The sequence below is a fragment of the Rhinolophus hipposideros genome, assembly GCF_964194185.1.
Source record: "Rhinolophus hipposideros genome assembly, chromosome: 10".
Lineage (NCBI taxonomy): Eukaryota > Metazoa > Chordata > Mammalia > Chiroptera > Rhinolophidae > Rhinolophus > Rhinolophus hipposideros.
The window spans coordinates 940,697-965,276 of NC_138056.1; the positions used below are offsets into that span (position 1 = coordinate 940,697).

Below are 24,580 nucleotides of genomic sequence, written 5' to 3' on the forward strand. Positions count from 1 at the left end.
TGGCCAGTGGCCAGCTCCCGGCCCTGGACAGGCCACACAGGACCAGAACCCAGGCTGAGGCCCAGGCCAGAGAAAGCAGGCTCTGGGAGAGCAGTGACCCAAGTCCTGCCTGGAGCCCTGCCCCCGTGGGGCTCCCCCGTAGCACCCTGCAAGGGCTGTGGCCCTGATGCCCAGTCCAGCTGACACGTGGCAGGGCTGCCTGCCGCCTGCCTTCCCCAAGATGGGCCTATGACGATCTGGCCCTGAGCAGGACAGAGGGGGCCTGAGGCTCCAGTCAAAGCAGGGGCACCCCAGCTGGGCCTAGAGAAGCCACACAGGAAAAAGAGCCGCCCAGGCCTGGAGGCGCTGGGGGCCCGGGAGCCAGAGGGTCACGCTGCTCGGTGTCTGGTGGGGAGCGGGCTGCAGCAGGGTGGGTGCGGGCAAGCCCATGACGGGCACGGGCACCTGCGGGTCACCATCTTTTAGTGAGGTGTGCGGTGCCTGTCTGGACAGCGGTAAGGGACAGGGTTGCCGTGAAGCCGGCTGTGGGACTTGGGCTCCGGGAGCACAGCGTCCAGCCCAAGTCCTGCCTCTCTGAGCACCCTCCGGCTGGCTGCGGCCTCGGTGGGCCTTTTCCAAGCCTGTTGGGTCACCTTCTGTGCTTCTGTGTGGGGTCCTAATGGCCAGACTGGCCCACCCGTCCACCCTGCCCCTGCCATCCTCATTCCATCATCTGTGTGTCACCACCCTCCTTTTCTCCCCCACTGTGTGCCTCATCGCCCCACTGGTGGGTCGGGGCTGCAGCACCTCCCAAGGAGCAGGCCCATTCTCCTGGCCCTAGAAGCCAGGCTGCCGGGGGTCAGGTGCCTCTGGCTCTGCAGCCTAAGGTCTCCATCTCAGAGCAGGGCAGTGTGACAGGGAAACAGGCCGGGGAAGGACAGAGCTTGTGCAGGAAGGCAAGCAAAGCCCAGGGCGTGGCGTGCTGCCCAGAGGGTACCTGTGCCTGCAGCCACCCAAAGCAGGGGCCCTTGTTGGCCCTGACCTGTTTTGCCCTGTGCCCCAATCCAGGTCTCTGGAGACTCTGGGGGGCCCACTGCGGGCCCCAAAGCCGTCTCCACTGCCCTCCTTCAGGGTGCCCTGTACCTGGGGAGTGCAACCTGGGGCCCCATTGCCAGGCCTCCCCCATGGGTCTCCTGTGCGCCAGCATTTCCCAGCACCCTTCCTCCCAAGAGTACTGGGTGCTCTTGTCCAGCAAGGTCAGGGCCAGCACCACCACAGGAAGTGGGTGGAAGCAGGAGCCCTCAGGCACCAGGACAACATCCCAGTAGGGCCCCCAGCCCGGCCCAGGGAGGGGATGTGGAGAGGACACATCCTCCCTTACCCGGGCCTTAGTGAGAGCCTTGGGGCAGCAGCCCCCAACCCACGGCCCTGGTGCCTCCCCTACCCCAGCCCTCCGCCAGTACCAACAGTCCCAGGCTCAGCCACCGGTGTGAGAGGGTGTGGCTGAGGGGCACGGTGAGGACACGGAGGTGGCCAGCACAGACCATGGCCAGAGCCCTGGGCTTCTCAGCTCCAGAGCATGTGTCCTGAGCCCAGGCCAGGATAAAGCAGAGGGCCAGGTAGGCCTAGGCCGCCCAGGGGGCAAGGCCATGTCCTGTCCTCAGGCTCTGGTCTACTGCCCAGGAGATGGCCGGCACTTGATGCCTGTATTGAGCCCTGCCCACTCCAGGCTCCACCCTCTGTTGAGCTCCCGCCCCACTCTTGACTCCGCCCTCTGCTCTGAGCCCCAACCCACTCCAGGCTCCACCTTCTATTGAGCTCCGCCCCACTCCAGGTTCTGCCCTTCTAAACCCCACTGCATTCCAGGCTCCAGTCCCTGCCCTGAGTCCCTGCTCCAGACTCCGCCCTCCCGAACCCCACCCCACTCTGGGCTCCGCCCCTTCCCTGAGGGCCTGGCCATGTGGCAGTGCCAGCTGAGGTCCTAGAGGTCCTAGCGGGAAGCCTTTTTCACACGTCTCCCTCCCTCTCTCCGTTCTGTGCTCCAGACACCACTAACTGTATGGAAATGATGACGGGGAGGCTTTCCAAATGTGGTAAGAACCCCTCAAGATCACCTGGGCCCTCCCAGCCTATCACCCCCACCTGCGACTTGCTCCCAGCTGGGTGCTGCCCTCGCTGCCCCTGGGGCTGTCCTGGGGTCCCTGTGTAGCTTGGGGCCCACACACACACACAGGGGACCCAGCATAGGCTCCCCACAAGTCCAGCCACGCCTCTGCCAGGAGCAGCCTCTGTCACTCACCTACCAGGGCCAGCAGAGGCCTGGCGAGAGTGATCTCAGTGCTCAGAGCAGGAAAAGGTCCCTGTGCCCTGCGGCCAGGAGGGGTCACCTGTGTGGGCTCTGGCCTGGGGTTAGCAGGAAGCCGGCACCAGGCCCTCTGTCCACTGGAGGGGTCTGGGTGGGGGGTGGCGCTCCTGCGGAGACCACACAGGCACTCCCTCCCCCCTGTACCTGGCAGGGGGAGGAAGGGCCCCACATGCTCTGAGCTCAGGTGGGGGTAAGGTTTAGGAACTTCTGAGCCGACCCATAGCAATGCATCTGGACAGTGAGCACTGGGCCCCCCGGGAGGGGGTGGTCAAACCATCCCTGTCCCCTTCTTCCTGACCTCAGGACATTCCCCACTCTGGCTGCCTACCCCCAGCCTTCCCACATCCAAGCTTTCCATGCCTGTCCACCCATCCGTCCATCTGTCTGTCTGCTGCTGACCGCTGTGTCCACACTCTGGGCTAGCCAGGGGAGGAGTGTGGCAGGCACGCTGGCCCCAGCCCCCCAGGCCAGAGCAGGCCCCCTGGACTTGTGCAGTCAGCCACCAGTCCCAGGGTCCTGCTCAGCCCCGGGGCTCGTGGCAGCCGTCTTTATGCCTCTGTGGTCACTGTTGGGTGGGCCAGTCAGCAAGGCCAGAGGGGAAGCTGTCACTGGTGTCTGAGCGCAGTGCGTGGCTGAGGTGGAGGGGAGGGCTGGGCCTGCAGGGCCAGGCCTGCTGACGGGGGAGGGGTCTCCCTCCTGCCCTGGGTTCCGACCCCACAGCTCAGAGGCCTAGAGGTCCCAGCTTCTGGTCCCCACAGCACCAGCCCCTGGCACACAGGGACCCCCTGCCGGCCGCCTGCCCACCCTGCTTGCTGTCGCCTGTCCCCGCCCCCCACGCCCATCTCAGACCTCACCTCCTTGGGTTTTTCTTTCTCTAGTCGAGGCCCTTTGGTTCATTTGTTTGTTTGTTCTCTTTCTCTCTCCTTCCCTCCCTTCCTCTTTCTCTCCCTTTTTTTTCTTTTTTCTTTTCTTTTCTTTCTTTTTTTCTTTTGTCTTCTGTTCTGTGTACCCAGGCAGCCCATTGAGTAACTTCTTTGACGTAATTAAACAACTTTTTTCAGACGAGAAGAACGGGCAGGCGGCCCAGGCCCCCAGCACGCCCGCCAAGCGGAGTGCCCACAGCCCACTCGGTGACTCGGCCGCTGGCCCTGGCCCTGGAGGGGATGCCGAGTACCCAACGGGCAAGGACATGGCCAAGACGGGGCCACCGGCCGCACAGCGCGAGCAGCCTTAGACACATAGCCCCTCCCCCAGCACGGCCCTGACAGTGGCCACCAAGGCCACCTCGCCACCCGCCCGCCTCCCGCCCTGTGTGGACCCAGGGCCACGCTCATCTGTCCATCTAGACTGTTGCGAAGCCGGGGAGGAAAGGAAAGGGGGCACTAGGGCCACTGCCTGCGGCTGGACCTGCCCATGCCCGCTCTCTCTTTCTCTCGCTGTCTCTCTCTCTCTGCCTGTGTCTGACAACGTCACTGTTTCCACTCTGATACCAGGAATTATCCCGAAAAGTTAACATGTCACCTCCACGAGGCCATCCTCTTGGGCTCCGCGCCGGACACCGGCCGACTGAAGGCAGCTGCTGTGGACCTGCCCTCTGCCCTCCTGCTGCGGCCCGCCCACCTGCCCGCTGGCTCCGCCCACCCGCCCGCTGGCTCCGCCCACCCGCCCGCTGGCTCCGCCCGCCGGTGAGACGGCGCTGCCGGGTCTCCGCTCCGCTCCGCATGGCCACCGGGAGGAGGACCTGGCTTCGAGGGGAAGCCGCCTCCGGCCTCGCCGACCGGACTCGCAGTGACCAGAGCCCTCGGCTGGTGCAGCCTGCCCAGGCCGGCCTCCAGGGCGGGCCCGTGATGGGCGAAGCAGCTTCTCCTCGGCCGTGTCCTCCCCGCACCCCCTCCTCGTGCCGAGCGTGGGCGCGGCCCGGCCTGCTGCTTGTCCGCACCCCGCTCCGCAGCGCGGGCCTGGCATCCGCCCTGGCCCAGGCCGACCTGGACCCGGAGGCAGCCACGCCCCGGGCTGGCCGAGGAGATCAGTATTATTTATTTGCTGTTTTAACTTATTGAGTTTCTTTACTTCTCTGTTCAGGGAAGGGGCGGCAGCAGCAGCGCCCTCCTGCCGTCTGTCGGTGTGTCTCGGGCGGGGTGGGTCCGGGCGCCAGTGCCCTGAGGCGGGCCCGCGGGGGCGCCAGGGGCGGCGGGGGGCAGGCCGGTGGGTGCAGCGCTGGCAAGCTACTGTAAACTTTAAAGAATTCCTGCAAGATATTTTTATAAACTTTTTTTTCTCAGTTGTTTTTGGAAAAGGGTGTGGGGGTGGGGGGAGCCGCTGGGGCAGGGTAGGTTTGTGTTGGGCTCTTGTTTGGGTCTTTCTACACACACATATATATATTTAAAGAAAGGCGCGGTCCGCTCTATCCCGGGGTCTGCCGCGTCACCGTGGAGAAGCGACTCCAGGTCTGGGGGGCGCCCGGGTGGCCGCTGTCTCCCAGCGCGACGCCACCGCCGGCCCCTCCGACAGGCCCGGGATGGGGACCGTCTTGTTTTGTGTCTCGGAGCAGGGGGAGGAGGAGGGCCCTGAGCGGGCTCCCCCCCACTCACAGGACGGCAGGGGCACCGCGGGTTTTTTTTTACTAAAATGGCAAAAAGTAAACAAAAATACATAACCAAGGACAAAGCGGCGTCCTCCTCCGTGTGCTCTGTACAGCGAGGTCGCCTCGCTTTGTCCCCGTCCCCAGCTTCTGCTGGTTTCTTTCCGTGGGTGCGGCCCAGTGCGGCCCCGCCCAGGCCGGCACAGGCCCCGCCCAGGCCGGCACAGGCCCCGCCCAGTGCCCAGGGCGCGGCACCTGCAGGCTGGGGGCGGGGCCACTGATTGCATGCCTTTGCTGTAACAGTCCACTTTGCTTTTGGTGTCTCTCCCGCCTCCTGCCCACCTGCCCTGCCGCCCCTCCCGTCGCGAATAGATTTTAACGCTTCTGTTACATTGACCCCACCCCACAGGCTGGGATTTCCATACATAAGAAAAAAAATTAAACACCTATAACAGCAAAAGCCACGCGGTACAAGCGGGAGGGGCTTCTCCAGAGGCAGAGGACACCGAAAGCAATACCTCTTGTTAGCCTTCCTCTTTTGTACTTGGGACACACGCAGACGTCACGGAAACGGACAAGCCCCACCCAGTGTACCCCCTGTCAAATAACTGTGAGCAACTAGTTCCGGAACAATAAATTCCTTCCGTAAAGACACCGACGCCAGTCTCCATGCAGGCGGGCGGGCAGGGCAGGGATGTGGGGTACGCTGGGACCCGCTCTTGCCCCGATGTGTGACGTGCGCTGCTCTGGGCTCCGCCACGTGTGGATGGCGCCACCTCCTACCCCCGCGGAAGAGGACAGACCCATGTGCAGACGGTGGGGGGGGACCCCACAGGCTGCCCCCAGCACGAGCCAGGATCGCCTGTGGGACTGGGCTGGGTGGGGGAGGAGAGGCCCAGGGAGGGGCACAGGGAAGCACCCCCCGAGTTGGAAAAGCAGCACTGCCCCTGCGCTCTGCTGCCACCGGAGACCTCATGGGGTCACCCCCACACCTGGGCTTTTTCCTGGAAGACGAACCTTTTTTCCAATCCTTTTCTGGGAAGAGGTGGATGGGTCGCTGTGGCCCAGCCCTGGAAGCCATCGGCCAAGGCTGGCAGGGAGCCCCCCAGGAAACCACAGGCTGGCCTTTCATGAGGGGGGAAAAATCCCGGCCATGCCCACCACACCCGCCAGCCAGGGGTGTGGGCACCTCGACCACACACCAGCCAGCTGCCTCCTCTGCTGCTACAACGCCAAGGACAGGCCCAGTCCCAAGAGCCACCAGGCCACCCAAACCCGTCGTGAAGGCAGCACCTGGGAGCCCACCACAGAGCCCGAGGACAGGAAACAGCAATCATCGACCAGGGGTCCGAGCAGAGACCACAGTGCCCGCGGAGAGGTCCTGCCACTCGGCATGCAGTCCCGTACGGGAAGACGGGTGCAGCATGGCCACCAGGCCTCCAGAGTGCCACCATGCTGGGTGGCTGGCTGTGGTGAGGTGTCCTGTGCATTGTCCCTGGTCCCACCCGCTAGATGCCAGGAGCCATCGCCCACGCCTGCGTGACAATCACATCTGCTCTTAGACAGGGCCACACGTCCTCTGGGGGCAGAATCTGCCCTCGAGTCTGCAACACCTCTGCTGGAGGGCCAGGAGGGCCCTGTGCTTGCCGCTCTGGCTCGGTAGGGAGCTCGGGGGCTCTGCTCGAGGCCCAGGACGTGAATAGGAGTCTGCGGACACAGAGCCGGGTCCTCCCCTTCTGCCCAGCCCTGCAACCTCACCCTGCCTTTGGGGGACGCGAGTGCCCAGGAGACCTCTGAAGCTGAGGGGACAGGGCGGCAGAGCGTCCTGTCAACTTTGGCTTAAAAATGGGTGGAAGGAATTTGGCTGCTACAGTTCAGCAAAGGCACAGGGCTGACTGGCCCTTGGGGTCCCAGGTGGCGGGCCACGGAAGAGAAGCTTCCCGACCTGTGGCTCTGCCTCTGCCTTACTGGCAGTGCAGCAGACCTCGTCTTCCTCTACGTGGGCCTCAGAACATTTGCAGTCCACAGTGCCAGCCCTGGTGGGCACATGGCTGGACACCCAGCAGCTCTGCCAGCTTTCCGCCTGCCCAGCTACACCCCCGTCCGCAGAAGGGGGCCACTCTGACACCAAGTGACAGAAACCAAGGCAAGCTAAGCCCCAAGCTGTTAGTACTGATATTTACTAGTATAAAATAACATGTAAAAACCAATGTGTGAGGACTTACTATGTGCCAGAGCCTACTGAGCCCTTGATGCTGAGCTTTAAGACGAATGGTCCTCACATGCTTTCTATGACGCAGAAATTAAAACGGGTACGTGACAAAACAAAAGCATACGGTGTGAGGATGAGCTCTCAGGCCGAGTTCCGATCTCAGTGCCTACCATCACCTGGACCTGTGAAGATGGACCGCACGCAGTATGCCCACAAAGGACTCAGGGGAGGTGGTGGAAGAGACAACCTGACACACACCCCGCTGGGGGGCTGAGTGCCGGCAGGTGGCACCGGCAGGAGGCAGCACACAGGGAGGTGTGTGAATGGCTGCCCAGCCCAGGCTCTGCTCTGCCAAGGGCCGCCCCTGGATTTTGCCCACGTCCTCAATGGACAGTGGAGGCAGAGGGCCTCGCAGGCTCCTGAGCAGGGAGGTGGAGCGGTTCCTGGTATGGGGAGGCCTCCGGACGTGGAGGGGGGGCCCTCTTACAGGCCAGCTTCAGGGTGGGGCACCCCAGCAGCCACGCTCCACAGCTCCCATCAGCCCAGGCCACCAGGACCCCTCCTTCCCGGACTCCTTCCCCCTCACACTTGCCATCTCCTGGACCACCCCACTCCCTACCACCAACCCCTCTCTCAGTGTGGGTCAGCCAGGGATGCAGGTTCGCAGGGAACAGAGAGGGTGGCCAGCGACAGGGCAGAGACCCAGTGGTGGACTGCAGGGCAGAGATGTCTGCTGCAGGGCAAGGCAGCTGGGGCTGCTGGGTGGGGCTCAGGCAGGACGCAGGGTCCCCGAGGTTGGGCGTGAGGCCAGGCCAGCAGTGCTAGGAGTGGAAGTCACCACGGAGACCCTGCTCATGTCCTCACACGGCTCCGCGAGACCACGGCCCATCTTACAGATTCATGTCCTGTTGCTGCTCTAACAAGTCTCCATAAACCTAGAGGCTTCAAACAACACAAATTTATCTTCTGTCCTGAAGGGCAAACACTGGGTCTCAGTGACGGGGCTGCGTCCCTCTGGGGAGAATCCACTTCCTGGCTTAACCAGCTTCCAGGGGCGCCTGCAGGACTTGGTGTCTGGCCCCTCCTCCGCCTTCAAAGCCAAGGACGTCCTGGTCACGCTGCCACCTCTCTGGTCCCCTCTTCGGCTTCCCTCTTCCAGTTTGAAGGAATCCAGATCACCTGCCCATGTCGAGCTGAGCTGCCTGGCGATGGTGATTCCATCTGCAACTGCAGCCCCCTTTGCTAGGTGACAGTCACAGGTCCCGGGATGAGGATGTGGACACTGGCGGCAGGGCACCCTTCTGCTATCACAGGCTGCCCTCGAGCAAGTGCCACTCCATCTCACAACGAAACACACCTCCCAGATCGCTTCTGAGCGTGAGTCAGGTGGGGACAAGGCTTTCAGCACGAGCCATCCCAGCACATAACCCCTCTGCACACGTGGACCTCGGAAGGCACAAACGCCACCTGCTTCCAAATACAATGGCAGAAGAGGCACGGGACAAACAGGGAGAGAATGGATGGGGGGGCACTGCCTACTTGCTAATCCAGCCGGGCAAACTCCACAGGTGCCCAAGGCCTGGGCCGGATCCCGTGGCTCAGGCCCTGCCCCGGGTTCTCCCTGCTTTTTAGAGACAAGGTAGCAGGTGTCTGCGGCTGAGCTTTCACCAGTCTGCTTGCCGCCCACAGAACTTTGGGGGGGGGTGTCCAAGCCTTTCAGTTCACCCACCCTGTGCCCTCCACGCCAGGCTGGAGGGTTGCTGAGGGTCTGACTCTCCAGGACCGTGTGGGTGCCCTGTGGGTGGCGTGGGGACTCACTCCCTAAGGATCCTGCCACAACAAGCGGGTGGTGGAGACGACCAAGGTGTCTGTCAGTCCCATGCAAAGAGCCTCTGTGTGACGAACCCTGAGCTTGCTCATCTCCTGAGGCATTAGCCAGGCTGTGCGGACACCCCGACTTTTCTAGGGCGCGCCTCCTAATTCCAGTGTCCTGCACTGCGCATGGTCGAGACTTTCCCACATAACTGTCAGTTCCCTTCTTTAGCCATTCTTCCCTCCAGGTGCCTTTCACCTCGAGTCCACTGTAAGCAGCGGGAAGAACATAGGCTGCGCCTTCAACCCTTCCTTGCAAATCTCCTCGGCCAGACACCCAGGCCGCTGCTTTCCACGACTGCAGGACACAACTCCGCCAGCTTCAAGGGTCTCGTCCTCCGGGGTCTGGTGACAGGTCTTCCTTCCCAACAGTCCCTGCACCGGCCACACTGGTGCTGCAGACTTGGTGATGACTGGCATTCTGGAGACGAGCCGGTTTCCCGGCTGTGCCGTTTACGGCTGAGCCTGCGGCATCCGTCTAAGGAAATCACGCTTTTCCTCTCCCATCCTTCTTCGACACTCCCCCAGCCTCTGCCACTGCTAATCCCAAAGCCACATCTGCATTTACAGGTGTTACAGCAGCACCCACTCCTGGAGCCAAAGTGCATTCATCTCCTGTAACAAGTGACCACAAATGTGGTGACTTACGACAAAACGGCAAAACACAGGTGTCATCTCACTGTGGTCTCATGGGACTAAAGCCAAGTCAGCAGGGCCGGTGCCTTTTGGGACTCTGGGGAGAAAAAGTGTCCTCCCTTTGCCAGCTTCCAGGGGCGCCCACAGTCCTCGACTCATGGCCCCTCCTTCTATCTACCCTGGGCCAAGTCCTCGTAGCTCCCTCTGCTGGGACACCGTCTGCCGCCCCCCTGTCCCTCGTACAAGGACCCTCGTGATGACCTGAGGTCCCCTGTGCCAGTCCAGCTGATTACAACCTTAATTCCTCCTGCAGCTTTAGCTCCATTTAGGACAGGGACACCTTTGGGGAGGCCAATGGTCTGCCTCCAGACGGGGCTGGGGGAGGAGAGATGGGGGAGGAGAGATGGGGGAGGGGAGAGGGGTGGGGGAAGTGGGCGGAGGTGTGGGCACAGCGGGACTCCACCTTGAGTCTGCAGGTCGCACGCCCAGCCCTCTGCCCTGAGCCCACGCTGTTGCTGTGCAGGCCTGGAGGGACGCAGAGACATGGCTTCCCAAAGCCACAGGGGGCCAGGGCTCTGGGTCTCGCAGCAAGGAGCAGGTGAAGAGCACAGGGCACTGCCCCCGCCCTTGGGAGGTGTGCAGGCTGGCCTAGTGGGCGGCACCCCCACACGACCAGCACTGGTCCTCATCCTGGTCGCCTGTCCCGTCCTGGGTGCACGGCCTGATGGCTGGTGCTGTGCCCATGAGCCCTACGTGCCCGGGGGTTACACAGCCCTTTCCTTAGTCAGGACAAAATGACCACGTGTGTCCTAGAAACCTCCCTGCCGATTTCCTGTGGCCCCTCGTGGAGATGTCCTCCCCCCCAACACACACACTATCTCAGGTTGCACCCAGCAGCGTGAACTGGAAATCCGTGTCCTGCTGGCCCCTCCAGCCGGCGGCCAGGCCCGCTCCCTGCACCGCCTCCTGGGACTTTGCCCAGCCAGGCCCAGCTCCTTGTGGGCCCCAGGAGGTCCTGCTGGCTCCACACCCAGCCCCGTGGTCGAGTCCTGAGACCTCTCACTGGGGGCGATGCCAAGAGGTGGGGAGACACATGGGAGGGGCACTCCAGGGGGAAGGGGGGCTCATGCAGCCTGGTGGCCCAAGGGTCCACAGTGAGGCCCAGGGAGCAGATGGGAGGAGGGAGGGACAGACGGGGACGGGGTGACCGGACGGTGGCTCCCAGGCCTGGCAGTGCCCTCCCCCGCCTCTGCTGGCCGTAAAGCTCTTGGCCGCAGGGTTTGGGGAGCAGTGGGCTACGTACCAGTAGCCAGGAGCGCACCTGCAGGGAATGGGGTGGTGGAAGCTGAGTCAACGTCTCCCGGTCTCACTGTGAGGGGCAGGGCTCATGTGACCGGCGCAGTGTGTCCAGTGACCTGGGGGACAGAAAGGGGCTTGGCTGCCCCTGAGTTCCTGACCCAGTGGGGACAGAGGCACAAGGGCCAGGGAGGTGGCAGTGGGCTCCCAGGAACCTTCACGCAGGATGGGCCTTTGTCCAGGGGCTCAGAGCATGAGTACATTCAGCAGGCAACATGACGGAACTTTCTGGAACACGTCGAAGTGCACGTCGAAGTCACGTTAAAACAATCCTGACGTCCACCTTCACACTGAGTCCATGGGGTTGGGGCTATTCAAGCACCTGGAGTTTTAAAGCCGCCCCAGTTGGCACCATGTAGCCGGCGAGGGTCAGGGGTGGGGTGGGGCCCTGTGGGGAGGCAGGAGCCAGGCTGTGAAGATGAGGTACCCAGGGTTCACTTGGGCTTTCTGGGGAGCCCCAGGGCTGTGTGGGGGGGCAGGTCTTGGGCAGGAGAAGAGGCCACCATCGCCAGGAGCAGCGAGGAGGCTGCTGAAAAGGTCAGGAGTGAAGGTGGGTGGGGGGTGGGCTCTGGTCTCCAGCCAGGTAAACACAACAAGACTCCACTGGCCACAGGGCTTTTCTGAAGCAACTGAGCTCTAGGGCCAGGTGGACGTCAGCAGGGCAGGAAATGCAGGACCCCAGGGGGTGATGGCCAGGGACCGGGGAAAGAAACCAAGGCCCAGAGCCCCCACCACTTTAGGGGTGCAGGGGGTGAGCATGACAGAAAAGAACAACCAAAGAAGGCTGTCCCCACGTCACCAAGGGCGATGTCAGACAGGGTGGGGGACCTGCCAGTGCCCATCGTCTCTGCCCAGGCGGGGCCTGCCCAAGCTCTAGGGTATAGTTTACGCCACCCATTTGTTCCCCAAGCCCTGCCCTGTCCCCGCTATATGCACTCACCCCCCTCCGGAGCTCTCCCCAGCCAAGGGTGGCCCCTGCAGTACAAACCCCATGTTAGGCCAGCTGGGAAGACCCCCAGCCAACTCCTGCCCACACTCTAGGGTCCCTGCCACCTGCATGAGGAGCACACAGCGTAGGGAGAGTGGGCCAGGCCCCTGGGGACTCGTGACACAAGGTGTGTCCTCCCACCCTCAGCTTCCAGTGTGCGGCCCTGCTGTGGACCCCGGTCAGCGGGGCAGGCAGTCACTGGTCAGCGGCCAGCACAGGTCCGGGATGGCAGTGAGAAGCCCACACCCTCCAGGCCACAGGGAGCATGCAAAGACCACCAGTGTGAGGCGAAGGAGGGCACAGGCTGTGGTGTGTGGCCCTGGCACCCTCAGCATGGGTCACCAAGACGCTGAGGACACACACAGGCGTGACCTGAGAGAACGCTCTTTATTACGACCGGACAGGGGAGCAGGGCGGGAGCTGCTCTGCCTTCTGCTGACAGCTACACCTGTGCACAGGCTGCCAGCCCCGGGAAGCTCAGCTGAGCCCTGCTAGGCCAGGGCTCTCCCCGGGCAGGGAGCAGGGGCCACAGGCTCAGCGGCCCTACAGGGCACCACCGCCCTCCATGCCCAGCCGCCAACAGCCAAGATCCCGGCAAGGCCGGGAAAAGAAGAGGAGACAGGAGGAATCTAAGATAACCCACCCCTGAAACACAAGCAAACACAGTGGAAAGGGAGGTCTGCAACCCAGGTCCTCCCAGGAAGGTGCCCGTCTCTCATACGTGACTTCTCTCCAAACGGCAGAGACCCCAGAGCAGGCAGGGGCGGAGGCCGGCGGAAGGCCAAAGAAAGGAAAACCCCACAGAAGGAAACAGAACAGCGGTCCCGTAAATGTTTGCTGAGCGAACGAAGGAGTCCAAGGTGCTTCTTGACACGCGCACTCGTCCATCCAACAGGAAAACGGCGGGAGCCAGGCAGAGCGCCGCAGGCCGCCGCGTCAGGGCCCACACTCGGCGCGGCCGGCCCAGCCCGGCCTGGGGCAGCGTCGCCTCAAGACCTCCCGCGCGAGCGTGCCGGCACGTGTGCGCACACAGGCAGGCACACGCAGGCACACGCGCCACCGTCTCCGCACACGTGCACGCCTGTCCGGCGGCGTGGCTCACCTCTCCTTCACGTGGTTCTGTGCCCCCGTGCCCCCCCCGCTGGCCCCGCCCCCGCCGGGGCCCCCGCCACTGCACAGCACCTCCGTGAGGTCATCCATGACGGCGGTCTCTTTGGGGTCCAGCAGGTTGAACTCCCTGGCGAACAGGATGAAGTGGACGTAGAGCGTGTTCAAGTGCCCGTGCAGCCCGAGGGCCAGGGTCTCTCTGAAGTGGGACGAGTAGATGTGCGCCAGCACGTGGAACAGGTACCTGCAGACCTTCTTCACCAGCGCCTCGAAGGAGCTGGGGAATTCTCGGCCTGCGGACACGAGCCGGCGTCGCCTTGCTGTCCTGGGCACCAGGCCCAGGAGCCGGCACCTTCTGCAGGGCCTCCTGCCCAGCCCTCCCCAGCCTGCAGCCCTCCCTGAGCAGCCCACTGGCACACACGCGACTGGCGTGTCCCCGTGGTCCAGCCCCAAGAGCTGGTCCTCCCAGGCTGCCCGGAGGGTGGCTGCTGGCCGAGCAGTACTGGCCACTTCTATCCAGGGGCCTGAGACCCCGCCACACGCTGCCAAACCTGGAGTAGGCCGCGGCACGGCGTGTGCTGCTCTGCCAGCTGCTCCAGGGCTCTGTGTCCTGGGCCACAGCAGGCGCACGGGTACCTCCTGCCGGCCAGGCTCCACCCTCGTCAGCTGCCCGGAGCCCCCGCCAGGCCCTGTCCAGCCTGCTGGACACAGCAGGTGCTGCCCGGCCCACAGGTCCCAGAGCCGGGGGGTATGGGGGGCTTGACCCAGGCTGGGCTGACCCCTGCCAGACGGCATCTGCCTTGCTCTGCAGCCCAGTCCCGGGGTTGCCCACCCCTCCTTGCTGGGAGGAGGCCTCACTGGGAGAGACGTACCATATTTAGTGGGGAACACGTCCTCGTCAGTCACTAGCTTCTGTACGGAGCTCATGACGAAGTCGACATACTGGGGGGCAGTGCACTTGACCTTCTTCCCCCGCTCGTCATACCAGTAGTACTGTCTGTGGGGACAGAGAAGCTGGTCACCATGTCACCCCCACGTACACAGCCTCCCTGGCTCGGCGAGTCTGGGGCCTGCAGCAGTCAGGAGGTGGCACCAGGTGGGCAGCCACCAGTGGTGGAGGTGTGGCAGGTGCCCAGGCTTCTGCTCCCAGAGCCCCCAGGGAAAAGACTGTGGGACCCACGGCTGCATGTGATGAGCGCTCTGCTTGTACCAATTCCGACCAGCGTGAAGGACAGTCGGCGAGTTCCCTCATGTTCTTCAAGGTTTCTTCTTTTAAAGAAACACGTGTTCTACGCTAACTTAAAAGGCGTCAACGGTACGTTCTTACCGGCTGCAACGCCGGTTCTTTTCCCATCTCTTGCGAGAGGCACTGCTGGACCTGCCGGCCAGGCCTCCACCCTCAGTAGCACCCCTGCCTCCATCCAGAACTAGAAGCCAGATCCCCTCTGGGAGCCCAGCGGGGTGTGTGGCTTCTGCCGACAGGAACCTGGCCCCTGGGCCCCCAACCCCAGCCCGCCAACCTGCCCTCGGGCACAGGCTAGCCAGTCCTCAGGTGAGAGTGGGCCAGAGGATTTGGGGACATGGACACCCTGGGTGGCCTTCTCGCTGGTAAGACCAGCCGGGAAACCAAGCAAGGCTCCTTGTTCCTTGTTCACGTGGACATGAGCTATCCTCCAGCAAAACAGCCCTCCGCCCCCAGGAGAACAAACACAAATACGTGTGGGCGCCCCCAGCAGCTGCCACTCTCCCTGGGCTCGCCTCCCCACCCTGTTCTCCAGGCTCCTCAGCAGGTGGCCCTGCGCCTGCGGCAGCTCACCAGAGGCCCAGACCCAGAGCCACAGGAGGGAGGTGGGGGAGAGGGGGTGGAGGATCGAGGGAGGAGGGTGAAGGGTGGAGGGGTGAGCGCAGGGGGGTGGAGAGAAGAGGGGGGAGGGCAGGCACCTGCCTGCTCAGCAAAGTGACCGTCACAGGGTGGGACTGCATGTGTGAATGAGGGAGCACCCCCTCTGCAGCCCAGACCCCAACCCATTGCCTCCTGACCCAGCCAGATGCTAGCGGCTTCACACCGACTCCTCCCTCTGCTCAGGGTTCCCCACCCTCCTCATCCATTCGCTGAGAACCTGGTCTGAGCACCGGCTGACACTAGGAAGCCCCACCCCCTGCCCCAGGCTGGGACTCCAGGCTGATTTCCTGAGCTTACCAAGCAGCCCTGGGGGACAGTCAGGAGGACTCACCCACTCCCGCCATCCTGTCAGGCCTGGCGTCAGGACAGCAGGGGTCCCCATTTCTGACGGCCCGCCTGACCCTGGCCAAGTGACCTGGGGACAACTGTGTCTGTGCCTCCAATGCCCCAAAGCCCACCACCCAACAGGAGCCAGGCGCTCTTCTGTGCTCCAGGATCGATTAGCTCACCTTGGCCACGGGCGGAGCTGAGGGGGGCGTGAGGCTGGGAAAGCAGAACCCTACACTAATGGGCTGACCTCTGGTTAGGACGGGGGCACAGCCCTAACTGCCACTCGGGCACCAGGCCCTGTCCACCTGAGGTGGAAGGTTTGGGGCACAATGGAAGACAACTGCACCTGTGTGCCACCTCAGCATGGCCCACCCTGCAGGGGGCTGCCAGGCACCTCCTGGCACCCACAGGGGGCCCAGCACCTGTACCCCGCAAGGCCCGGGTATGTGAGCAGGCAAAGGGTCTGGTCAGGACAAAGTCTTTGGCAGCTGTCAAAACTCCCTGCTTGCCCAGGAAGTACGAGTCCAACTAGACCCCCACACACCGGGCAGCCCTGCCTGACCGTCCTTCCCCCACCCGGGCACTGGGCAGTGGGTATCGGCACGGGCATATCAGACCATGTGGGGAAGTGGAGACAGAGCGCCTTTCAGTGCGGCTCTGAGAGAAGATAAATGTGCCACCCTCCAGGACGGCCCAATGTGGAGCCCCGGCCTCCGGGGGCGAGGCTGAGACCCCTGTCCATAGGGGCGCCAGCAGAACAGGCCCAGCACCCCACCCGGGAGGGTCAGACACCTGAGCCACCGCTTCCCACGTGCTCATTGTGGGGTACACCAGCCACAGGTGCCAGAGTCTCAGAAAAACACGTGCGCTCACAAACTGGGACACACGTCTCGGCGACATGAGGCCTGAGGACAGCTCCTAAGGGACACTGGTCACCCCACTGCTGGAAAGACCAGAAATGCTGTCAACGTCCTCTTGGTTTTTAGGTCACTCTTAGCTCACCCCGTAAAGCTGAGCTGTCTGGCGAACGTCCCAGGCGCTCCAGCCCACTCACATCCACCACCAGCACCACCTCCCCCAGGCACAGCTCGGCTGCCCTGCCCCGGGCCGGGCTCCGCCCTCTGGCTGGTGGCAGTGTGGTTCCTCCTCCTTACTGGCCAAGCTCCTGCCTGGAAGCTCCCCTTTGTCAGGTGGGCACCTGCTGAGGGACACCTGGCTGTTCCCAGTCTGGGACAACTGTGCTCAGGCTGTCGTCCTCTCTCATGGACGGGCTTCTGTGCACACAGACCCTCGTTCTATAGGGTGACTGCCTCACCCAAGGGGCAGCCACACGGTTCTCTGAGGGGCTGTCTGTCGGCACCTCAGCCCTGCACGTCCGGCCAGCACTCAGCCGCCAACAGGCGCGCCCACAGCAGGGTCTCTGTTTCCCCGCCCCCGCCATGGTGTGAACCCTCTCAGCCGCCTGCCCTCCTCCGGTCCTTGGGGGACCTGTCTGTCCAAGTCCTCTGCCCTGCCCATCATGGGCTGAGATCCTGCTGACGAGCTGTGAGAGATCTTTGTCACTCCAGGTGCCACTCCCTTCTTGGCCGTGTCATTCGGCTGGGTTTCCCTCCTCTCCCTATCTGTCAGGGCCAAGTGCTACATGTCCATGAAGTCACATGTACTGACTGTGTCAACGGACTGGGCCTTGTGTCACGACCCAGAACTCACTCCCCACCTTGTGCTGTCCTGACGAGTCCCTCCTCCCACGTTTTCTTCCACATGTCTGAGTTTCACATTTCCATACAGGACCCGTCTGGAGCTCACGCTGGCAAAGGTGTCAGCTTTGGGTCAAGGTCTGCTGCTTTTGGCACGCAGATGGCCCGTTTTCCCTTTCGACTAGTTGAGAAGACTACCCTTTCTCCACTGAGTTTTTTTGCGTCTGTCAAAAACAACAAGGGCTGTTCCTGGACTCTGCCCTGTCCCACTGACTGGTGTGTCTCCCTCCACCAACATCACACCGTCTTGTTACGGCTCCTTCACAAGAAGTCTTAGTCTGAAAACTGGGCACTTGGTGTCTTCCAGCTGGGCTTTCCCCAGAGTTGCAGCCCTTCTGTGACCTTGCCCTTCCACGTAAGTGTTAGAAGCAGTGCGTCTGATGGGGGATGTGCTCCTGACCCACGTGCGGTGTGCCCCGAGCTCGGGCGGGCACAGCCCATGGTGCCTCCACAGGTATGCACCCAAGTATCTCACGGTTTTCAGGGCTGCTGGAACTGGCACGTGTTAATTATTTGGGGTTCCGTTCGTATATACGCTAGGATACAGAACCACAGGTTCTGTGTGGGCTGGGGGAGCTCACTAAATTCATTCATTTATTCAATTTTTTGCTAGAATCAACTGAGTTCTCTACATAGACCACCCTGTTATACGTGAATGGAGACAGTTATTTCTTCTTGTCCAATTTAGATGCCTTTTCGTCCTTTCTTTTGCCTTATTAATAGCATTTTGGCGTTTTGTACTTAACCAAGGAATTGGTCCCTTTATTCTAAGCTGTCGAATTTAAGTACGCAACATTTTTTGTAACATTTCCTTATTATCCTCTTAGTATCTGCTGGGTTTATAGTGGACGGCCCCCCAACCCCCTGCTTCATTCTTTATATTCATAATCTGTTCCTCTTCTCTTTTTATCTTTGTCAGTCGTGCTAATGGTCTATCAATTTCATTGACATTTTCAGGACTCTATTTGCTTTCATCGATTTTCCCTGTTTTCAGAAACCACTCTCAGTGACTTGCGCTCTTATCGGGCCTTTTCTTCTGCTCATTGTGGGTTTATGTGACTTTTTTCTCGTTGCTTAACATGGGAGCTGAGATCATTGATGTGAGATCTTTCTTCTTCTAAAACAAGCATTTAATGCCATAAACTTCCCCGTACGCACTGCTTTAGCTGCATCCCACAAATTCAAATACGCTACGCTTTCATTTGTGTTCAGCTGAACACATTTTCTGATTTCCCTTGAGAATTCCTCTCTGACCCATGGATGACCCAGAAGTGTGTTCATTTCCGAATGTTTGGAGTTTCCTATTATCCTTCTGTTATGGAGTTCTGGGTTAATTTCGTTATAGTCAGATAACTTACTTCATAGGACTGTGATCTTCCATTTGTTCAGGGCTGGTTTATGAACCAGGACAGGACGCACTGGGTGGCCTGAAAGAATGGGCATGTTGCTGCTGAGGGTGGGGCATAATCGACTGCAAGGCTCAGTTCCAGTCGAACTGGTAGTGGTGTTGTCTGGTCTCTGCCTTGCTGGCTTTCTCTCTACTAGTTCCGACTGCTTCCAACGGAAGACTGCTGAAACCTTCGGCTATAACGTGAGTTCTGTTTCTCCTGTGGTTTGGTTCTGTCCATTCGCTTTGTGTAAAAGCTGCTGCTTGCTGCACACACCCCTTAGTGCAGTGACCCCTTTGTAAACATGCAGTCATCTTCTTCAGCCCTCAGTACTGGCTTTGCTCTGCAGCCCGCTGTCCGGGCTTACTGACAGCCACTGCAGTTCTGTCCTGCTTAGTGTTTCGTTGGCATACCTTCTTCCACCCCTTTACTTTTAAGCTACTGATGTCACTGCATTGAAAGTCAGTTTCTTGTCGACGTTGTATAGTTGGCTCAGTTAACAATTTAAAAACCCATTCTTATCACCTGTTTTGTCATCGGCATGCTTCCACCACTGACATTGACTGTCACTGTTTTAAGTTCACCATGACCTGTTTACTATTTGTTTCCTTTGTTTTTCATCCTTATTTCTTCTTTCCTGCCTTCTTACAAGAAAATAAACCTCCTTTTCACGTATCCTGATTTAGACGGTGTCATTTGCATAGTGTTTTCAGAGGCTGCTGGGACCAGCACTGCCACGCCCACCACAAAGCAGGCCACCCCACATGTCCCTGTGTCCCCGTGCTAGCACCGTGTGTCTTCCACCTGCACGTACTGAAACCATCTTTGCTCGTCCACCAAACATGCTTTAAAGGACTTAAGAGCACAGGAATGGCTTCTGTAGTTCCCGTCTCTGTTGCTCTCCCTCCGTGCTGATGGCCCACATCTCCTCTGGTGTCATGTCCCTCTGTCTGGAAGGCTCCCTGGAGAGGTCTGCTGGCTGGCACTCTCATGGTTCTCTGTCCAGTGAGCAGCTCCCTGGATGTGGGGCTCTCGGTGACCGCTGTCACCTTCTGGCACTGGAGAGATGCTGTAGAGCCCCTTCCCAGCCCTGACGTTTCTAATGGGAGCGTCCCCACAGGTGCTGTGTGGGCCCTGCCACTGGTAAGGTTTCTTGTTTTCAGCAGTTTGGTTGTGACTTGTCTGTGCAGGGATTCTTTGGATTTTTCCTCTTTGGAGTTCTTTCGGCTTCTTGAATCTGTAAGTTTGTCTTTGCCGAACTTGGGAAGTTTGTAGCCATTATTCCTTCAAGTATGTTTTCAACACGGTCCTTTCTCCTCTCCTTTGGGACTCCAACATTAGCCTTGGCTTCTGTCCTACAGACATTGGCGGGGGGCATGGGCCTGGGCCTGGGCCCTACTTCAGGCCCCAGGTGGACGTGCTGGTCCTGGGACAGCGAGTGGCTCTGTGGACCTCGGACAAGCCCGCTTTTCCTCTTAACCTGTGTGAGTCGCCAGCCGTTGCTCGCACGCGACTCCCAGGGAGGCACTACTCGTACATCCATTCAGCTGAATGCACGAGCAGGAGGCGGGCTCAGGCGACAAGAAGGAGCAGAGGCTTCCCGTGGCCCAGATCCCCCAGTTATACAGGGCACGTCAGCCTACGTGCAGGGCTGCCCAAAGCAGACCCGGCGCCCTTTGGAGGAGCCTCTGCTCAAACACACTGATGCTGAAGGGCACCTGTGAACGCAGCAGCAGGTGAAGCCTGGCTCCCCACCGCCTGCCATGGGCCATCACTGCCACTGTGTCCACTCTGCAGAGGCCAGTTACATCCCACGTCGACGTCCTCCTGCCCAAGCTCACCTCGCGCTTGCGCCCTGCATTGTCCCATCCTCCCCTTGGCTGTGTTCCTCTGTGGCTAGCTGGAGACATACATGACGAACGAATAAGCAATAGAGAGCTGCTGTCATCTGCACTTGCTCCTGTGTGACGCAGCCCTGAGCTGTGACCCACTGGGGACATGAGAGCAGGGTCCAGAGGGCTGAGGGCTGAAGGGGGCACCTCTGCCATCTGCCTGTGCTGAGGCTTTGGGTGGGCTCCAGCGAGACCAGAGCTCAGCTTCTCTGGCCTGAGCTGGGTCTGTGCCAGGAAGCCTAGCCAGCAGTCTGCAGGCAGAAGACACTCAGGACAGGCTAGCAGGGGCTAGCGGGTCACACGCTTGTGTCAGTCCTCTGACCACGAACAGGAACCATCAGAAAGGAACTCCCGTGTTGCCCCTCAGCCATCCGGCCTCCTGCCTGCATGTGTCCATTGGCCCTCACTTCTGCTACTTAGGCTGGCGGCAAGCCCGTGCCACATGGGGGCTCTCCTACCCACAATGCACTCAGGAGCAGCTGCCACGGTGGCAAAAACCCAGGCCCCTCAGGGACAGCTGATCACTGAGGACGGACGTGCATGCACACCAGCTTCCAGACACGGGTGACCAGCAGCAGGCCTGTTGAGACCCCAGACCCACACACCCTGCCAATGAGAAGGTGCCTCCACCTGCCATCCCTCGCCACCCTACCTCTCCACCGCTACAGCAGGAGCTCTGAGGACGAGACTTTACTCGGTGGACAACAGCTAAGGCAGGGAGGCTCCTGCAGCTTCCCAGGGTTTGCTGGGATAGGAAACTGACTGGTGAGTCCTGTGGAAACGTCCCTGTCTCTAGAACATGGCCTGTTAGCCTCTGGCCAGTTCCTAGTGCCCTGTGCCCTGCGGGAGCAACACGGCCAGTGCCCCTTCCCTCGCTGAGCTCCGTTCTGTTCCTCTGCCAGGCCCTGGCCCCCATGGGGACTGGGGACACTGCTGAGGAGAGCCCCATGCCGTTGGACACTATGAGTGGGTATGACACCATGAGTGCGGAGCCCAGCAGCAGGGCCATGGCCCCACAGCCCACCCGAGTCCCCAGGGCCGGCCACAGCCAGCCACAACTCACGTGTTGCACACGGCCATGGTCTGGCAGGCGTCTCCCGTGCAGAACTCTGAGATGGTGCTGTACTGCAGGTTGACATGGTGGAAAAATGTCGTGGCTGCAAGAGGAGAGAAGCGTGAACACCACAAGCCTGGACGACTCCACTGCGCAGGGACAGTGCTGTCTTTAGAGCCTGGAGCAGCTGGCACACACCACAGACTGAGGACAAAGGTCCTGGCACGGAGCTTGGGCCCTGGGAGCTGGCCACCGGCTCCCACCATAGAGGTGGGCACACACCCGGACAGCGCGGAGCTGGGCAGAGGGCCGGCACCGTCTCCCATGTGGTGAGGCAAACATCCCACCTGCCCTTGAACTCATACTCCTGCTCTCACAAACACCGGCTGGATCAGAAATGCCACCTGGCCACTGATTAAAGCAGAAGCAGCTGCAGCCCATCGCCCTTCAAAGAAGAACCAGCTCCCCGTGGAAGCCGCCATTTGTGCAGGCATTCTGTGAGCCCTGAGCCCCAGGCCTACCCCTGCCACGGGCCATGGCCTCGCAGCCACGTTCCCATCCCTGTCCCTCCCTGGCACTGGCGTCCCAGCCTCTGGTGCAGTCAGGACCCACACCTAGTCCTGAGTCCACTGCAGGGCCGGCCACCCCTGCTGCAGCTTCCAGCTGATGGCGGTGCTCTGGGGCTCCCCGAGGACCTGGGGCCCCGCCCCACCCCCACGCCCCGCCCCCGCCCACGCACTGTTGCTGGCCAGCCACTCGTTCAGGTCGATCTCGCGAGGCAGCACCACCAGCTCCTTGAACTCGCAGTCGGTGATCCTGGACTTGGCGTACTCCGGCTCCAGGTACACCTTCTTCTCCTCCGCTGCTGGCTTCTTCCCGTTGGGCTTCGCTTTGGACTTCCTGCCGAGACAGGGAGCATGGGTCATCGCACAGCAAGCGCAGGCGTGCAGGCCATGGCCGGGACCCGGAGACAAGCGGGGCTGGCCCTGCCACCAGCAGGGGCCTGTGGCCTGAAGCGCAGAGCTGCCCTGCCACTGCGAGGGGGAGACTGGGGTGCAGAGACACCAGCCAGGGGCCCGTCACGGAGCCACACCTGGAACTCGGCCCACGAGGGCTGGGGAGGTGGTCCCACTAGTTATCTCCTCACAACGTGTGACAACTCGGCCGTTGGTCTGGGCTTCCAAGGCAGGACAACCAAGCAGGACACGGGGCCGGGCATCACTGCTCCTGACCTCTGAGCGGGGTCCCACAGGGCGGGCAGGTGGGCATGTGTCCTGTGCACGGGATCCAACGGCCCCCTACTGGCCACCCCTGAAACGCAGCACGCCGGCCTCCAGGCTCACCCGTCCTGCATGCCCGCGCTCCCTCCCAAGCACACGGTGCAGGTGTCCCGGGACAGGCAGGTGTGAGCCAGACGGGCCAGAGACTTGCAGAAACCGCCACCTCTCACTACAAGTTTGTCTTGTTTAGGAAAACAGCTGTTCAACGGTTTTGAAATGTCTTTGTTCCCATTTGAACACGGCGAACATGAGGAGCTAAACCCCGGGAGCCAAAGCTCTTTGGTGCTGAGGGGGCCTCATCCCCTGGGGGTGGGGTGCATGACGCCAGAACCAGCCTCCCACCGGCGACCCCAGGACAGAACTGGGGCCAGGGTGTTTGTGGCCAAGACAGGCCAACAAGATGGCATGTCCCCCAAGAAGGAAACTGCCCACAGTGGCCCAGAGCCAGGGCTGGGAATGCGGGCCCAGGCTGGGTGTGACACAGGTCCATGTGTCTGTCACACACTGGAGCCCACCTGGCAGAGGCCCCCGTGCAGGCCCACACACCGCCGTCCCAGAGGTGGCCACCCCCTGCCCAGGCACAGGCCTGCCTGTCGCTCTTGGCGCCAGCAGGGGGCAAGGCCGCCAGCCTCCCACACCTGGGGACAGTCCAGTCCTTTCAGGTTTGAACTTGGCTTCTGGGAGACAGCGGAGAAGCGGAGGGAAAACTCGTCGCAGTGCAGACTGCTGTCTTGGCTCTTATCTGGACGCTCCCGTTCAAGAGTGAGGGCTGAAAACAGACCGCAGGCCAGCTCTGCCACAACGTCTTACACCTTCCAGGAAAGGCTGCCTGGGTGACACTCTCAGGGAGGGATCGTCCAGGAGGGGCCCCTTACCCTGGATGGAGGGTGACCAAGGGGGCAGTGCCCCAGAGGGACCCCCAGCAGAGTAGCAGCCTTGCAGGAAGGTGTCGTGCTGCCCGCCTGCCTCAGGGGAGCGTCAGACGTGCCCACAAAGCGCTGCTGTATGTGTCCCCGGAGCACAGCAGTGGCACCCACCCCCCGCCCCCCGTGGCCCTGGGTCCAGCGTGCCAAGGGCCGGGCCTAGGGGCTCACACTCCGAGGTCCTCAGACCACAGGAGGAGGCGCAAACCTGCTCACCCGTGGGACAGGGGACGGGACAGGGCCATCCTAAGGGCTCTCTGTGGCCCTTCCCCCCAGCCCTGATGAGGCACACATGGGGGAAAAGGGGTGAAAGGTCCCTGCAGCTCCCTGACCTTGTCCTTTTTTTGTTCTGTTTTGAAAAGTTCCTGGTGGTTTATTTAAGAGAAACAGGAAGGGAAATGCTCCCTGAATGCCTGAGCTTCTCACGCAGCTCTTTCCCTTAAAAGGCGAGGTGTGCCGGGCTGCAGCGCTGGGAGGGGCCAGTACCAGGCAGGCCCGCAGTGTCTCGGGCAGTGTCCTGGGGACGGGCAGGACAGACCCTGCCCCCAGGCTCCCGACCCCATCTGTGAGCTGTCCGTGGGTGTGTGGGCGGCGGGGGAGCACAGGCGTGGATGCCACGCAGAGGGGCACTTCCAAAGATCCCCATTGGAGTGGCGGGGCTGCTCACTGGGAGCAAGTGTGGACAGGAGTTTCTCAGGACCCTGCCGCCCCTCGGCCCGAGACAGGCTCCCGGCTTTCCCCAGGTTGGGCCACACAGAGGGAGAAGCCGCAGGAGGGGCTCTGCTGACGCCCCTGGGGGCAGGCCATGCCCCTCCCTGCCCGCAGCCCTTCTCCTGACCCTGGCTCTCTGCTGCTGAAAGAGATGCCACCCTGTCAGAAAGCCACAACTGGCCTGGACGGTCCCTGTGCCCTTGGCCCCAGGCAGGAGGCTCCCTGAACCCCATGCCAGCTTCTGTT

At 61.6% G+C, this 24,580-nt stretch overlaps 2 protein-coding genes across 17 annotated transcripts in view; one reads left to right on the top strand and one right to left on the bottom strand.

The window, feature by feature from the left end:
* BRSK2 (BR serine/threonine kinase 2) overlaps positions 1 to 5,579 on the top strand; it is a 56,445-nt gene extending 50,866 nt beyond the window's left edge. For 3 of the 15 annotated variants that reach the window (XM_081061823.1, XM_081061831.1, XM_081061826.1), the window contains 2 exons: positions 2,025 to 2,072; positions 3,358 to 5,579. In XM_081061823.1, coding sequence (XP_080917949.1) covers positions 2,025 to 2,072; positions 3,358 to 3,578 — 269 coding nt within the window. In that variant the 3' untranslated portion in view covers positions 3,579 to 5,579. The remainder of the gene's footprint in view (positions 1 to 2,024; positions 2,073 to 3,357) is intronic. The other 12 variants (XM_081061833.1, XM_081061827.1, XM_081061829.1 and 9 more) reach the window with 8 other exon arrangements.
* Positions 5,580 to 12,358: 6,779 nt separating this feature from the next.
* MOB2 (MOB kinase activator 2) overlaps positions 12,359 to 24,580 on the bottom strand; it is a 55,617-nt gene continuing 43,395 nt past the window's right edge. For both annotated transcript variants that reach the window (XM_081063008.1, XM_081063007.1), the window contains exons 2-5: positions 22,160 to 22,320; positions 21,430 to 21,523; positions 13,969 to 14,093; positions 12,359 to 13,389 (exon numbers count right to left, since the gene is read on the bottom strand). In XM_081063008.1, coding sequence (XP_080919134.1) covers positions 13,088 to 13,389; positions 13,969 to 14,093; positions 21,430 to 21,523; positions 22,160 to 22,320 — 682 coding nt within the window. In that variant the 3' untranslated portion in view covers positions 12,359 to 13,087. The remainder of the gene's footprint in view (positions 13,390 to 13,968; positions 14,094 to 21,429; positions 21,524 to 22,159; positions 22,321 to 24,580) is intronic.